The 17,676-nt window shown below is 42.1% G+C and overlaps 1 protein-coding gene across 1 annotated transcript in view; it reads left to right on the forward strand.

Annotated features, from left to right (window-relative positions):
* Positions 1-200: 200 nt before the first annotated feature.
* LOC149465847 (bactericidal permeability-increasing protein-like) overlaps positions 201-17,676 on the forward strand; it is a 60,434-nt gene continuing 42,958 nt past the window's right edge. Inside the window, exons 1-6 of the mRNA XM_089673448.1 lie at positions 201-300; positions 388-496; positions 2,282-2,410; positions 5,594-5,749; positions 6,019-6,082; positions 12,236-12,296. Coding sequence (XP_089529574.1) covers positions 201-300; positions 388-496; positions 2,282-2,410; positions 5,594-5,749; positions 6,019-6,082; positions 12,236-12,296 — 619 coding nt within the window. The remainder of the gene's footprint in view (positions 301-387; positions 497-2,281; positions 2,411-5,593; positions 5,750-6,018; positions 6,083-12,235; positions 12,297-17,676) is intronic.

Below are 17,676 nucleotides of genomic sequence, written 5' to 3' on the forward strand. Positions count from 1 at the left end.
TGGTCAGAGAGTGTTTGAGGGTCTGTTGGAATTTGTAATGGGGTAAATAGCCTATCATAGGAGTAATATTTATGTTATTGACACCTATACATAATTTTTTCACACTTTACTAGCAGTTGTAAAAGTTCTTACATTTTTGAAAAAATCAACCCCCTTTGCAATCATTGATGTGCATTATCTTCTCTTGTAGAACAGAGGCAATGAAATATATGTGGTTTCTGTGGTGGAGTTGTCTATCGTTGTCTGCACACAGTAGTCCTGGGGTAGTAATAAGAGTCACTCAGAAATGGCTGGATTACAGTAAGGCAATTTACAAGATTGGTAGGCTTTATGGTACAGTATTTGAAAAATCCTTTCTTGGAAATTAATACAGTTTTGTTTCCTCAGTACGCTCTGAGGGATTAGACGTGTTTCGCCACATGCTACTCTATGATCATCTTCCAGATATAATTGGTTCTACACATGCATTTGGCAAAGTTGATTATGCAATTTCCAAGTAAGCAATTAACATGAAGAACTTGAAAATAAAGTGTACATAAACCCTAACAATTACCTTCTCTTTGTTTCCTTCTGGTCTGTTAAATATACCATTGAAAATATAGCACACCCCTGATTCCTGGAGGTGTGTGAGAAATCCCCAGTGGCAGGGTGGGCTAACATTTCATCCCAAAGCTGAGCCCATGGCTAAAAATGGGTGATGGATAAACATTGGTCACCAGCCACTTAAGTGTCTTAAGACATTTTATTATTCAACACACAAGGAGGGAGGAATAAGGGCTTCAGATACGCTGAGCAACACCTACAGGTTTTTAGATCTGCATCCAGCTTCTACAGTGTAAAGGACTTTTAAGCCAACACCAGCAACACTGCAGATAGCACCTCCAGCTAGTTAGAATGACATACACTTGTTCCCATGCCTCTGTGCATCCTCTTCCCTGTGAGAAAACCGGCCTTGTTCAAGATTCTTTGTCCATCAGAGTCCTTCTCCTTGTTCTAAATTCTGGTTCAGCTTCCAAGGATCACTTCTGGTCTAACTCCAGCTCCCAGCACAGAGCACATGCTATCCCCCACACAGGCTATGGGCCTAACAGAAAAAACCCTTCAGCAGAACTGCCTAGACCACATCCCAGGGAAAGAAGAGCTTACCACAAATATGTACACTCACCCTCAGCATGCACTAGGGGCAATACACCTCCTACTGATTGGTCAGGGGAAACATAAATATTCATAACTCAATATTACTGTAGCAGCTCATTGTCCAAGGCACCAATGGCACCTACTGTCATCAGAGAGAAACAACAACAGCAACACTGTTGAAAACCAAATGAACAAATAAACTACAAATCAGCTTGGGCTAACTACAACCAGCAAGACTAAACTGAAATAGTCACCCCTGCCCAGGGCAGGGTGGCTACACAGGCATTACAGCATTACTAGTTACAACTACTAGGTTTCTAACTGCCTATAGTGAGCTGGGAATGCTACAGTGAAATCTCAAACCATATAACCAACCCTACCTAAATTATTTCTGTGAACCACAGAACACCTCCCACTACCATCAGGAGATGGAGTGGGGGTTCTTTAGTCATAACATCTCCCTTTCCGTCCTAGGGTGACAACACTGCTCCTTTATAGATACAGTACAGTGAGTGGTTGTTGTCCTCTTAAGACAGAAAGTGTGCTACGTGCAGTAAACCTATGAAAATAAGGGGGAAAAAGGCCTGAAAAAAGAAAATAAATGCAATCATAACAACCAAGGGTGGCCATACACACTTCAGTAATTGATGGATTTCTTTTTCGACTGATATTTTCAGATAGGAATAAACAATCTGTAGTTGACAACCCATTCAACTGAAATGTCACACATGGGAAAGTGGATTTCGATCATTAGTTAAGATCATAAGTTATAGGTTGCATCTCTGTAATCACATAATTTGATCGAGATACGATGAACAAAGTATGCTGCCCTTTGATGCAAAATGATTGACAATTTTTCACTTGGTCAACTCAGTTTGATCGAAAATTATTGAAATTGAGTGTAAATCAATGGAAGAGAAAATATTGTGGCTATTAAATTGCTTGTGGATTTGATCATTTTGATCAAACTGCACATCAAGAAAAAAAACAGTAGAATGCGTGGCCACCATAAGGACTGTTAAGCTGCAATGTATCACCTTTTTCTTCTTTTGTTGAAGTGCACTTTTTGAAGTATGCTATCTATACATCTTGAGGTATGTAAAATAGCTGCAAATACTAGCTTGTTCTACTTTTCTTTTTACAGAATAATTGTTGAAGAATTTAACGTTCCACAATGTACAGCTGCTCCTGTACCATTCACAGATGTTGATGTCACTGTTAAAGATGCAATGACCAAAGTACATGGTGAATGGAAAGTACGGCACTGGTTGATGTAGGTTTTCTACAATCATGTTCAAACAAGCAGTTAGTGTGTATAGTACTAACAAAATATCCAATTTTGTAAGCAAAATTAATTTCTTCACAGCTTTTCCTGCTGAAAAAGAATTTGTAAATTATACAAACATCTATCATCTATTAGGGATAATTTTGTTATGAGTGAAGGAAGGAGAGAAGGTGTGATTCATAGGCAAATTTGGTCAGAGGCTGTCATGGTGCATGTTTTATCAAAATTTTGGTGGAACAGCCAGTAGTAAAGCCATCAAAGAGCATTGGGCTAGATTCTGCAAAAAAGCAATACAATCAAGCTACCAGTAAAATACACCAGGTAAAAAGTGGACCTAGTCAATGCTCAGTTAAACAGAACCAGTCAGCCATTTTAAAATAAAATCCTGCCTAAATGCAGGCACCACAAGATACCAGCAATGATCTCTGTTAATCAGCAAACCCTGCTCTGTGTGCCTTTCTGATACCAGTTTCCCATTGTTACCAGGGACTTAATTTCACAGATTAGCCTCATAAACCGCAATTTCCTTGTCTATGACTGCCCTGCTTAAAGATCACTAACAATCAGGGTGGACAATGATGTCTACTGGATCTCCATACTGCTAGATACTATTACATGCTAAGAAGTGGGATGGCTACACAAACAGCATCTTCTTTCATTTTGCCAATTGACAAAAGAATAGTAGCACGGGATTCTCCTTAACATAGTAAGAAACATTTATTGAACAATTAAAATAGTACACTTACATGTAGAATTCTTGACATTCAGCATAAGGATTGGATGTGGACACCACAAAGCTGTTAATGTGTATTGGTAGCTTTTGCTTCCCGAGCCGGCTTAGGGAACCCAACTTGACAGCTGTTTTCCAAAGTTGCCAATGCCCAACGTGCTACAGCACTACAGACAGCCTCGTGGCAACCCCTTCGTGTACTGGAAGGAGGGGGTGCATCCCTGTACTGCTCCCTCCTTTCAGTATCACATAGGGGTTGGCACGAGGCAGTGGATAGCACTGTAGGACGGTGGGCATTGGCGACTTTTTGACAGCTTTCAAACTGGGTTCCCTATGCCAGCTCAGGAAGCAAAAGATACCAATGCACATTACGTGCTTTGTGGTGTCCACATCCAATCCTTATTAAAAATGCCAAGAATCCTACATGTAAGTGTACTATTTTAATTGTTCAATAAATGTTTCTTACTATGCTAATGAGGATTCTGCGCTACTGTTCTTTTGTCGTTAGAGCTTACTGGATCTTTCTGGATCTATATTGGAAGCTGTAGGATCCCTGTTGCATGACTATTGATCTCCATTTGGATCTTGCTGAAATTCCTGACTGACATTTCTGAAAGCTGAAACTTGTAGTGTACTGAACTGGTCTGTGGAACTTCTTTAAATTTTTGCTTTGGTTTTCTTGTAAATAGACTCCTCTTCAACCATATACTGATCCTCGCCTTCACTGTGCTCCCCTGATGCTATATCAAAGCACACTGTAATCTGGAGTGACAAGACCAAAACAGAGCTTTATGGTCACATCTATAAGTGCTATGTTTGGAGAGGGATCAACATCGACAAGCATACCATATCCCCACTGTGAAGCATGGTGGTGGCTCACTGATGTTTTGGGGGTGTGTGAGCTCTAAATGCATGGGCAATTTTGTGAAAATTGATGGCAAGATGAATACAGCATGTTATCAGAAACCCCGGTTACATTATGCCCGACAACACTTTGACATGCCTCACTGGGCTTTCATGTGGCATTGGCGCAGTAAAGGCTTCCTTCTGGCATCTCAAACAACAGTAAATGTCTTGTGTGACTTTAAAAGAGACAGATAATTTGTACTGGGCTCCTGAGAGATCCTCCTAGTGATCAATTTACAAATCTCTGTATTTATTAAAAATAATAATGTTATCAGAAAATACTGGCAGACAATGTGCATTCTTCTGCACAAATGCTGTGCATGGCATACTTACTTTACAGCATGACAATGACCCTAACCACAAGGCCAAGTTCACCCTCTAGTGGTTACAGCAGAAAAAGGCGAAGGTTCTGGAGTGGCCATCACAGTTTCCTGACCTTAAAGCAGAGTTCCACTCACCTGTCAAAAAATAAACGTCAGCAGCTACCAAAACTGTAGCTGCTGACTTTTAAAAAACAGCCACTTACCTGTCCCTCGGTCCCGCAGTGTGTCCCCTGCAGCATGTTTCACGGACCATCCTGGATTCCAGGAGGCTGGCATATTCAGTGTGGGCACCTGGCTGTGATAGCTTGCGGCTTCACAGCCGGGTACCCACTGCGCGTGCACGAGTAGCGCTGCGCTTCATGAATGGTCCTGTAGTCTTCTGGGACCTGTCATGTGTACAAAAGACTACAGGAAGGGAGGGAGGACACCTTCCGTTTCAGATCGCCTAGGCAATCGGACCAGAAGTGGGAGCGGGTACCTGTCAAATTTGAGTACCCGCTCCCCTCCGCCCCCCAAGGTACCAATCCTTAATGGGGAGTGGGGGAGTAGTCCTTAAAGCGAAACGTTCCCTTTTGGGTGGAGCTCTGCTTTAATATCATCGAGCCACTCTGGGGAGATATCAACGTGTGGTTCATGCAAGACGACTAAAGACTTTGCATGATCTGGAGGCATTTTGCCAAGATGAATGGGCAGCTATACCACCTGCAACAATTCCAGGCCTCATAGACAACTGTTACAAAAGACTGCACACTGTCATTGGTGCTAATGGGGGCAATACACAGAATTAAGATCTAAGAGTATGCAGACTTTTGATCAGCGGTCATTTCATTTGTTTACTTGTTGCCATGTTTTGTTTTATGATTGTGCCATTCTGTTATGACCTGCAGTTGAATATAATCCCATAAGAAATAAAAAAAATGTGTTTTGCCTGCTCACTCATGTTTTCTTTTCAAATGGTACATAGTACTACCAATTCGCCAAAGGTGTGCAAACTTTTGAGCACAACTGTAAGTACCTAAAATAAATAAATAATTTCCCCTTGGTAGATTTTCTCTAACTTCTCAATGTGTCTCTAGGGCAGGAAATTAAAGGAAATTTCCCCAATGTAACAGACAGCAAATGAGTGTTAACCTTTCTCCAACACCTAAAATAAATGGCTGCACATTCAAATAATCTTTTCATTTTTAAATGGATACATTTTTTGTCAAGCAGAAATGACCAAGGGACATTTAACCTTACACTCTCTGAAGTATCTTTAGCGGCAAAGCTAGCAACTCACAAAGACTCATCTGGATATCCATCTGTGTCTCTTTCTGCATGTCATTCAGAAGTAACAAAGGCCAAGCTGCACCTGTCTGGAGGGGCCAGGTATGTGAGCATAATCTAGGTAATTGAACTGTTACTTCCCCTTCTCACTGTCAGGAACATCTAGGTCTCACCTTTCAGATAAGACAGAGTCAGGATTTAACACATCTGAGTCTCACCCCATGGGTACAACCAGACCTGTCCTTGCATGAAGACAATGTGTTATTAAAAAAACCTGTTCAACAAGGATGAGTTAGTCACCTCCTAAATCTCTTCTTATATTTATTAAACATTTACCCCCCAGATTACTTAACATGTGTTTGATTTTGCAGTTGGTTCTACAATCTCTTCACTTTTTTGCTAGAAAGGCCCATCAGTGATAAACTCAACCAGAAGGTAATATTAGATGGTTGGACTGGATGCCAGCTAATGCAATACTTTACTGCTTCAATTTTCTAGACATAAATCCTGCCTGCATGTATAAAATATATATAGATTGTACAGATTGTACCATGCTTTTCCTTCTATAGACAATTTGTATCTGATCAGCACACCTCCAAGTCCATGATAAAGTCTGATCTGACCTGTTACACTTCTATGTTAATCAAAGCCCAACCAAATCTTTAGTTTAAATCCGTTAATAGAGATGAGCGAATCGAACCAGGCGAAGTGGAATTCGATACGAATTTCAGGAAAAATTTGATTCGCGTCGAATCCGAATATTAGCCTACTTCGGGTGCTCGAATCGGATTTTTCCCGATCAGCCGGCAAAAGTGTCCCTGCAGAGAGCTCCGCTATTTCTGACAGTTCTCTGACAGAAGGAACACATGTACAGCGGTTGAAACATTGTATCTATTTGTTTCCATTTAGGATACAGATGTTTTTATTCGGAAACAGATACAATGTTTCAACCGCTGTACATGTGAAGGAGCTGTCAGAGAACTGTCAGAAATAGAGGAACTCTGCAGATACACTTTTTGTCGGTTTGGAATTCTTATTTTCATCCTACTTCTTCTTCTTCTTCTTCTTCATCCTCATCCTCATCCTCAGAAGAAGAAGAAGAGGATGAGGATGAGGATGAAGAAGAAGAAGTAGGATGAAAATAAGAATAATTCCAAGCCGGCAAAAAGTGTATCTGCAGAGCTCCTCTAAGTGTATCTGCAGAATAGAGGAGCTCTGCAGATACACTTTTTGCCGGCTTGGAATTCTTCTTATTTTCATCCTACTTCTTCTTCTTCTTCTTCCTCTTCATCCTCATCCTCTTCTTCTTCTTCTGAGGATGAGGATGAAGAAGAAGAAGAAGAAGTAGGATGAAAATAAGATCAATTCCAAGCCGGCAAAAAGTGTATCTGCAGAGCTCCTCTAAGTGTATCTGCAGAATAGAGGAGCTCTGCAGATACACTTTTTGCCGGCTTGGAATTCTTCTTATTTTCATCCTACTTCTTCTTCTTCTTCTTCCTCTTCATCCTCATCCTCTTCTTCTTCTTCTGAGGATGAGGATGAAGAAGAAGAAGAAGTAGGATGAAAATAAGAAGAATTCCAAGCCGGCAAAAAGTGTATCTGCAGAGCTCCTCTAAGTGTATCTGCAGAATAGAGGAGCTCTGCAGATACACTTTTTGCCGGCTTGGAATTATTCTTATTTTCATCCTACTACTTCTTCTTCTTCTTCTTCATCCTCATCCTCATCCTCTTCATCTTCTTCTGAGGATGAGGATGAGGATGAAGAAGAAGAAGTAGGATGAAAATAAGAATAATTCCAAGCCGGCAAAAAGTGTATCTGCAGAGCTCCTCTAAGTGTATCTGCAGAATAGAGGAGCTCTGCAGATACACTTTTTGCCGGCTTGGAATTATTCTTATTTTCATCCTACTTCTTCTTCTTCTTCATCCTCATCCTCAGAAGAAGAAGAGGATGAGGATGAGGATGAAGAGGAAGAAGAAGAAGAAGAAGTAGGATGAAAATAAGAAGAATTCCAAGCCGGCAAAAAGTGTATCTGCAGAGCTCCTCTATTCTGCAGATACACTTAGAGGAGCTCTGCAGATACACTTTTTGCCGGCTTGGAATTCTTCTTATTTTCATCCTACTTCTTCTTCTGCTTCTTCTTCCTCTTCATCCTCATCCTCTTCTTCTTCTTCTGAGGATGAGGATGAAGAAGAAGAAGAAGTAGGATGAAAATAAGAATAATTCCAAGCCGGCAAAAAGTGTATCTGCAGAGCTCCTCTAAGTGTATCTGCAGAATAGAGGAGCTCTGCAGATACACTTTTTGCCGGCTTGGAATTCTTCTTATTTTCATCCTACTACTTCTTCTTCTTCTTCTTCTTCTTCTTCATCCTCATCCTCATCCTCTTCTTCTTCTTCTGAGGATGAGGATGAAGAAGAAGAAGTAGGATGAAAATAAGAATAATTCCAAGCCGGCAAAAAGTGTATCTGCAGAGCTCCTCTAAGTGTATCTGCAGAATAGAGGAGCTCTGCAGATACACTTTTTGCCGGCTTGGAATTATTCTTATTTTCATCCTACTTCTTCTTCTTCTTCATCCTCATCCTCAGAAGAAGAAGAGGATGAGGATGAGGATGAAGAGGAAGAAGAAGAAGAAGAAGTAGGATGAAAATAAGAAGAATTCCAAGCCGGCAAAAAGTGTATCTGCAGAGCTCCTCTATTCTGCAGATACACTTAGAGGAGCTCTGCAGATACACTTTTTGCCGGCTTGGAATTCTTCTTATTTTCATCCTACTTCTTCTTCTTCTTCTTCTTCATCCTCATCCTCAGAAGAAGAAGAAGAGGATGAGGATGAAGAGGAAGAAGAAGAAGAAGAAGAAGTAGGATGAAAATAAGAAGAATTCCAAGCCGGCAAAAAGTGTATCTGCAGAGCTCCTCTATTCTGCAGATACACTTAGAGGAGCTCTGCAGATACACTTTTTGCCGGCTTGGAATTATTCTTATTTTCATCCTACTTCTTCTTCTTCTTCATCCTCATCCTCAGAAGTAGAAGAAGAGGATGAGGATGAAGAGGAAGAAGAAGCAGAAGAAGAAGTAGGATGAAAATAAGAAGAATTCCAAGCCGGCAAAAAGTGTATCTGCAGAGCTCCTCTATTCTGCAGATACACTTAGAGGAGCTCTGCAGATACACTTTTTGCCGGCTTGGAATTATTCTTATTTTCATCCTACTTCTTCTCCTTCTTCTTCATCCTCATCCTCATCCTCAGAAGAAGAAGAAGAGGATGAGGATGAAGAAGAAGTAGGATGAAAATAAGAAGAATTCCATGCCGGCAAAAAGTGTATCTGCAGAGCTCCGCTAAGTGTATCTGCAGAGCTCCGCTAAGAAATAGCGGAGCTCTGCAGATACACTTTTTGCCGGCTTGGAATTCTCCTTCTTCTCATCCTTCTTCTTCTTCTCATCCTTCTTCTTCTTCTCATCCTTCTCCTTCTTCTCATCCTTCTCCTTCTTCTCATCCTTCTTCTTCTTCTCATCCTTCTCCTTCTTCTCATCCTTCTTCTTCTCATCCTTCTCCTTCTTCTCATCCTTCTTCTCATCCTTCTCCTTCTTCTCATCCTTCTTCTCATCCTTCTTCTCATCCTTCTCCTTCTTCTCATCCTTCTTCTCATCCTTCTCCTTCTTCTCATCCTTCTCCTTCTTCTCATCCTTCTCCTTCTCCTTCTTCTCATCCTTCTCCTTCTCCTTCTTCTCATCCTTCTCCTTCTCCTTCTTCTCATCCTTCTCCTTCTTCTCATCCTTCTCCTTCTTCTCATCCTTCTCCTTCTCCTTCTTCTCATCCTTCTCCTGCTTCTCATCCTTCTCCTTCTTCTCATCCTTCTCCTTCTTCTCATCCTTCTCCTTCTCCATCTTCTCATCCTTCTCCTTCTCCTTCTTCTCATCCTTCTCCTTCTCCTTCTTCTCATCCTTCTCCTTCTTCTCATCCTTCTTCTCATCCTTCTCCTTCTTCTCATCCTTCTTCTCATCCTTCTCCTTCTTCTCATCCTTCTCCTTCTTCTCATCCTTCTTCTCATCCTTCTCCTTCTTCTCATCCTTCTTCTCATCCTTCTCCTTCTGCTCATCCTTCTTCTCATCCTTCTTCTCATCCTTCTCCTTCTTCTCATCCTTCTCCTTCTTCTCATCCTTCTCCTTCTTCTCATCCTTCTCCTTCTCCTTCTTCTCATCCTTCTCCTTCTTCTCATCCTTCTCCTTCTTCTCATCCTTCTCCTTCTCCATCTTCTCATCCTTCTCCTTCTTCTCATCCTTCTCCTTCTTCTCATCCTTTTCCTTCTTCTCATCCTTCTCCTTCTCCTTCTTCTCATCCTTCTCCTTCTTCTCATCCTTCTTCTTCTCCTTCTTCTCATCCTTCTCCTTCTCCTTCTTCTCATCCTTCTCCTTCTTCTCATCCTTCTCCTTCTTCTCATCCTTCTCCTTCTCCTTCTTCTCATCCTTCTCCTTCTCCATCTTCTCATCCTTCTCCTTCTCCTTCTTCTCATCCTTCTCCTTCTCCTTCTTCTCATCCTTCTCCTTCTTCTCATCCTTCTCCTTCTCCTTCTTCTCATCCTTCTCCTTCTTCTCATCCTTCTCCTTCTCCATCTTCTCATCCTTCTCCTTCTTCTCATCCTTCTCCTTCTCCTTCTTCTCATCCTTCTCCTTCTTCTCATCCTTCTCCTTCTCCTTCTTCTCATCCTTCTCCTTCTCCTTCCTCATCTCCAAGGGCATTTAAATTAAAGGTACAGTGTTCTGCACTAATTTAAAGGCTCTCTGAAGCCTAGAAACCCTTTTTATAAGTTAACTTCGTAGCGAATAAATTCGCACCGAATCGAATTTCTTCCTGGAATTCGGCGAATCAGCCGAATCGAATTTTTGAATAATTCGCTCATCTCTATCCGTTAAATACATTACTGATTCATCAAAACAAAAGGTGTTTAAGGTTTTTTCAGTTTGTCTTTTTTTTAAGCAGCCAAAGCCTCAGTAGAAAGCCTGTCATCTGCCAGCTGCTGCAGCATTGGGTCCTTGCCCTCTGTTGGGAAGCAGTGGTCTTTTTGTACAAGCCCCCTGCTGAATCAGAGCCAGAGCTGTCCATCCTGAGTTTTGCTGAATCCAGAGGTATAGGTGTGACCAGGGGCGGACTGACAACTCATGGGGCCCCCAGGCAATAGGGGATCATGGGGCCCCTGTGTCCTTGCCCAAACTCAAAAAAGCCTATGAAAAAGGTACCAGGGGCATCTCATGGGGCTCCCTACTGACCCCAAGCCCTCCAAATGGTCAGTCCACCCCTGGGTGTGACTCAGCAGGGGGCATACTGGAATGGGACAGGCTCAACGTCTCAGGCTGTGGCTGCTTTCTAAAGAACATTAACTGTAAACCTTGGCACACCTTTTGTTTTGATGCACCTAGAATGTATGTAGTCGATTTAAATGGAAGGTTCAGTAAGGCTTTAATGGCCCGTCTTGATATTTTGCACTCGCTTTCAGATTGTCTTTCTGCTCACCTCACTCTGGACCTTACTCTAATACCAACTCTAGACTACGTGCTGATTTTATCTTCCCCTGCTGATTCTTCACCTCACTGTCTGTATTTCGGCAATCATGGCTTCTGTCTCGGTTATGCATTTTTGATTAGTCTGTTATTATACTGTTTGGCCCCTGATGACCTCAGCCTGATCCTGAATAGACATCTGTATCTGGTATCATCTATTAGACACTTGTGCCACTTCACTGCCCTTGAACTTTCTGTCACCATTTCCAGAAGTGCTTTGATTGGAGGTACCTGACAACTCCATCCAAGTACATGACAAAACACTAACCTTTGTACTATAGACTTGGAGGTGATCTAAGTAGATATTAAGTGTATAAAATATACACAAAAACTATTACCATTTGGATATAAATGTTTTAAAATTAAACAAATATTTTGGGTAGGCATAATCATCAATAAATGTAAAAGTTAACACTCTACTGGTCTTAGCACCTGATTTTCATATACACATACTGTATATGCAAGTTTAACCTGCTCTTAAAGCTGAACTCCAGGTATGATCTGCATTGCATACTTACATTGGTCCAACATTGCCCCATATTAAGTATGTATATTTCATACATGAGGGACTGGTGAAGAAGCCAATAATGATTACCACGATCGTCCAGATCTTGTCCTGATAACATTCCCCTACTGACCACAGGGGGTCCCTTGTTGGCACTGACACCATTCAGTTTTTTTAATGAATACAAGGCAGTTTCTGACTGGATGATGTGGAGAGGAGAGGTGACGTAATGATCTCTACCTTCTCCACAGAAGCCTGGACATCGTGGCTATCACTGTAGTAGCTCCAAAAACTACAGTGATTGTCAACATCTACAGTGGTCCCATCAGGTTTGAAATATGTATACTTACATTGGTCCAAGCTGGACAAATTTAAGTATTAAATACAGATCATACCTGGAGTTCAGCTATAAATCTACTGCAGACTCCATGGTAACAGCCATGCTACATACAGGTATATGATTGACTTGTGAAATTTTTAGTTTCTTGTATATAATTTCAGATCTGTAATCATCCTTTCTTACACTATCTTAGCTCTGTCCACGAGTAAGTGAAGTCATCACAATCCTGCAGAAAGAGTTGGCCACATTTCAAGGTAATACTAAAAGTTTTAAAGCATATATTGCAACAGAAACAGGTTTATTCAAAAAGACTAGTGGTCTCCAAATTGCAGCCTAAGGGGCTGGATGTGGCCCTTTGCTTGCATTTATCTGGCCCTTGGGGCACTATTTCCCCAACTGACAGCAATGATTGGGGCACCATTCCCCTCATTGAAACTATCAATGGGGCACTATTCTTCTCATTGATATCAACAATGGGGCACTATTCCTCCCATTAAAACCAACGATGGGGCACTGATGCCGGGGCATTTTCTACTTCCACTGGCCACAGCCCGGTCCCCCCTAAAAGGACTGTAAACTAACCCATTGCTTAGCAAGTTTGGAGACCCCTGAACAAGACAAACAGCAATGTTAAATGTTCATTCATCCATAGCACCCAGTCAGGGTTTATCTCTGATCTGTAAACTGTGATCTGGTTGGTTGTTTTGCATTACTATAGTTTACATAATTTCTCTTAGAAAAGTTTTATAAATGAACACTATAAATCCTATCTCTACCTAAGCTGACCCTTACAACCTCATACCTCTCAACTTTCTAAAATGGGAAAGAGGGACACCTGTGAGCAGAAAGTATGTAGACACACACCACTGCCATACCCCTATTTATGTACAGTTTCAGGATTATCTAGGTAAAAATAATAAATCCACAGTTAATTTTTGTATATATTGGTTTTCTAAATGAACAATACAATGATTTTGAGGTTGGATAATATGTTTAGTGCAGTTTAACTTTTATAGTTTTATATAGTTCTTTTCTTTGTAGTGGTCTGTACTTCAGACGAAAAAAGGACAGTTGAGGAGGAAAGACAAATGGAGGGATTTTGTTCTAAAAGAGGGACTGTCCCTCCAAATGAGAGACAGTTGGGAGCTTTACAATCTTATTGTACAATTTGCTTTAGATCTACCAACTTCCATACATTTTGAGTCAGATTGGGTTTAAAAGGGATTATTTGGAGGCTCTCAAAATATATGAAATACTATAGCACCCAATTGTCCCTGATTTGGAGGGTCTGCCCCTTATTTGGGGGGACTGTCCCTTATTTTGAACCAAATCCCTTCATCCCTATTTTCTCCTCATTGGTCCATCTTTTTGACCCAGTATACACCTCTATGAAGAAATGTACAATTTAGAAGTGTTATATTGCAGTAAACCACACATCTGACCACTAAATAATTGAATTGGTTACTTTGAAAAGTCAGTATAAAGAAAACGTAATGATGAACAAAACTCTTGTGGTTTAAAGTGGTTGTAAAGGCATTATATGCATGAAGGTAAACACCTTCAGTGTGTAGCTTCCCCCTCAGCCCCCCAATGCTTACCCGAGCCTGATCATGATCCAGTGATGTGCACAAGAGCAGTGATTCCCCCGAGTCTCCCTCTCCTCATTGGCTGAGACACGGCAGCGGTAGCCATTGGTTCCTTCTGCTGTCAATCGCAGCCAGTGAGGAGGGTGCAGGGGGCAGGGCTGAGTTGCACTCTGTATGTCCTATGACCAAAAACAAACTCTCCTACGCTCTGAGACCCAAGTGGATGGCGAATAGATGGAAGCAGAATTGGATGATTCGACCACCAGTGCGTATAGGGTTGTGCTGCTCCAAACAAGGCTGGTGAAGCCCGACCAGTACTGCAAAGCGAAACAAAATCAAGAAGCGCACCAACCTTGCGCATTACCTCAGTAACCAAAATTTATTGAATACAAAATGTTAATCACAAACAGCCTGCGCGAGTCCCATCATAGGGGTAAACACTCAGAGTACAGCTGACTCATTTCGAAGAGCAATGAATGATGAAGAAGGGAGGCCCTTCGAAACGCGTCAACTGTACTCTAAGTGTCTACCCCTATGATGGGACTCGCGCAGGCTTCCTAACTTTCAAGTTCCTTTGAGGACTTACATGCTTGATTTACTTCGCTGTTTGTGAGTATCATTTTGTATTCAATAAATTTTGGTTACTGAGGTGTGCTTCTCGTTTTTGTTTCGCTTTGCTGTATGTCTTATGGCCATACAGGGCCGGCATGGGAGTGAGCATGCATGAGTGTCCCCAGAGCAAGCATATACCATCTAAAAATAATTACCATGAAAAAGTACTGCACTTTTTAATGTTAATGAAGTAAATTGCTTTTGGTAGATCTAAAAAAGATTGCGCAGAGATTAAAGTACAGATTTAAGTGTAGTAGACGTAAACTTTATGTTCACTTTGCCAAAGTAATTGATCCTTGAAGTTATGCAACATCCTGTTCTAGGAGATTATTTCAGTTATCTCAGTTATCTCCTGTGTTCAATGAAAGATGTATTAGGTGATGTGATGCCAAACCACAATGACTACCAGTTTTGTTTGTTTAACATCTGAATTGACAAAGGAAAGACAGAAACTTGGCCAATGCTAAGAAACTAAACGGTGTAAAGTTTTATTTTAGAGTAAATAAAATTGAATTCACTGCTTCTGTGTTGGAACAACTTATCTCCCCATACAAGTCAATGGGAATGCAAAACCAGCTCTCTGATGTCAAAAGTGTAGAAATACATCTCATGCTGCAGCTCTTCATAGCGGACCCATTTCATTTTAGAAAGCACAGCATCATCTAGTGGTAAAAACTGGGAACAGTAAAGGATCATTCTCACATGTCGCCTCCTTACCACCTGTTTTAAAAAATATGTAAGCCCAATATGTACTTGTATGAGAAAGAATCTTGTTCTCTTTGTATTTCTTCCTTTGTGTGAACTTCCTGGCGTTCCTGCCAGTCCCTCTGTTTTCCTATTAAAAACTGACCACACTAGGAATGACAGCACAGCATGGTCAGTTTTCTAAGTGTAAAAAAAGGTGCAGTGCTAATTTTTACATTTGTTCTATTGAGGATACAGAGCGTGGTCCTTTAGTGCTAGCAGGTCTTTTTTCCTTTCTCCTATTGTGCTCACTGACATGCTTATATCTTTATGGTCAGTTTTCTAGCTGTGCTGGGACCTCAATGTGCTCTCCTCCAATGATTAGACTTGTACACTTGTGCTGACACAAGCCGCCCCCCCCCCCACTCCCCATGTGCACATCCATTCACTGGGAAGACCCGTGTTCTTCTGCTTCTCCTCCCTCAGCTCTCTGAGCTCCTTATGCAGTTAAGAACAGTAGAACAGAGGAAATGTGATCACTTATATAAAAGGGGAAAAGAGGTATTTATAAAGTTTTTTTTATATCTATACACAAATGTTTTGCCTTTCATTTCTATTTCAAATTGAATGGGATGTTTTACAAGGTGAGGGCTTACATATACTTTAATCCAAAAAAAGTTGAATCTCTGTGTGGCAACTGTGTGCATTTCATGCAGTTGCAAGGTAGTTGTAGCGGGTCCTCATAAACCTAAATGGGTTATGTTTGGCGGTGGTGCCACCTGCCAAATATGACATGTGGCTTAATTTTTGCCAGAGAAGTGAACTAAAGCATCGCGGTCACAGCATGCATATGGCCCTGAGCAGCTACATGCCCTTCTTCAGGTGGGTGGTCTGGAGATAGTAAAACTGTGGCATAACCACTTGCTTTTACCACCCCCTAGCCACCCATGTGGAGAAGCCCTAAAACGCCAGTCATTTACACTTTTGTATATGCAACACCAACATTTTTAACATGCATTTTTCTGTATTTTTTTTTACTCTGCAATTAACTTTTTTGAATTGAGTAAGTTGCAGGGGTGTTTTCAATATTTAAACACAAGTTTTTGTTTATGCCCAGCTGAATTTGAAGTTTAGCAAATGCATCAACACGAAAGGTGTGCAATACTAACAGTTTGTTTTCTTTAGAAAGGAATCACGGTCTAGATAGAAAAGCTTGTCCCCTGCCAGTGAGCTGTAGAAAAGGGTCTTTAGTCTCTGTGTGGAAGCAGCAGTCTCTCTGAAGAAATACAACATGCCCCATGCTGAGTCACACCTATACCACTATCATCAGCAAAACTCATGCCCCCTGATGTTTGGAGAGCTCTAGATTTAACCCTATCAACATCAATAACCCGGCTACATCCCAACTCCTCCACTTAACCTCTTCTTTTGCACTCACACAGTGCATACAGTCCACCACCCACTCCGACGGGAACACCCTGGACCTTGTTTTCTCTCATCTCTGCACCCCCCACAACCTGACAAACACCCCCTTTCCCCTCTCTGACCACAACCTCATCACCTTCTCCGTCTATTTGTCCTCTAACATCTACCCCTCCAAACGTCAAACTATCACCAGCCGAAAACGTCCGCAACCTGAACCCTGCCCCCATCCACTCTGCAGCTGACCAACTTTACAACAGTATCCTTCCCCTGTCCTGCCCTGACCTGGCCACTACTGTTTATAACAACTCGCTATCAGCCGCTCTTGACTCCTTAGCACCCCTAACCATACGAAGCATTAGACCCCGACCACTTCAACCCTGGTAGAATGACCATACCAAAAATCTCAGACGACGCAGTCGTGCGCTAGAGCTACTATGGCACAAAATCAGATCCCAACAAGCGTTCACCCAATATAAATCCGCCTTCCTCACCTACACTTCCTCCCTCCACGCTGCCAAGCAAGCCTACTTTGTAACCCTCATCAATACCCTCTCCTCCAGTCCTCACCGGCTCTTCTCTACTTTTAACTCTTTATTCTCTCCGCCCCCAGCTTCACTCAGTACCTCACTCACCACCCACGAAATTGCTAACCACTTCCAATTCATAGGGACACCACCACTGCTCAGACTTCCGCCCCACCTAGCATCCCTCACATGAAAACCCCCTCAACACTCTTCTCCTTCGACCTCGCCACTGCCCAGACCTCCACCCCGCTCAACATTCCTCACACTAAAACCCCCTCAACACTCCACTCCTTCAACCCTGCTACCACTGAAGAGGTCACTAAGGTCTTCTCTGAAGCTTGTCTTACCACCTGCCCCCTTGACCCTGTCCCCACACAACTCCTACGATCACCCTCCTCCTCCATCCTACGCTCCCTCACTCACATCTTTAATCTCTCCCTCTATACTGGCGCATTCCCCTCCCCTCTGTAACATGCGCACATCACTCCGATACTTAAAAAACCCTGCCTGGATCCCACTGACCTAAACAACCTTAGACCCATCTCCCTGCTGCCATTTACATCCAAACTCCTTGAGCGCTTAGTCTATGTTCCCACCTCACCGACAACAATCTCCTTGATTCCCTATAGTCTGGCTTCCGTCCCCTACACTCCACCGAAACCGCCCTACTCAAACTCACCAATGACCTGCTAACCGCCAAAGTTAATGGCCACTATTCAGTGCTCCTACTCCTTGACCTCTCCGTGGCTTTCGACACAGTCGACCATCCCCTCCTCCTCAAAAAACTATACTCCCTTGGCCTC

Source organism: Staurois parvus, unplaced genomic scaffold (assembly GCF_062004578.1).
Source record: "Staurois parvus isolate SC_StPar_1 unplaced genomic scaffold, SC_StPar_1.0 ptg000137l, whole genome shotgun sequence".
NCBI lineage: Eukaryota > Metazoa > Chordata > Amphibia > Anura > Ranidae > Staurois > Staurois parvus.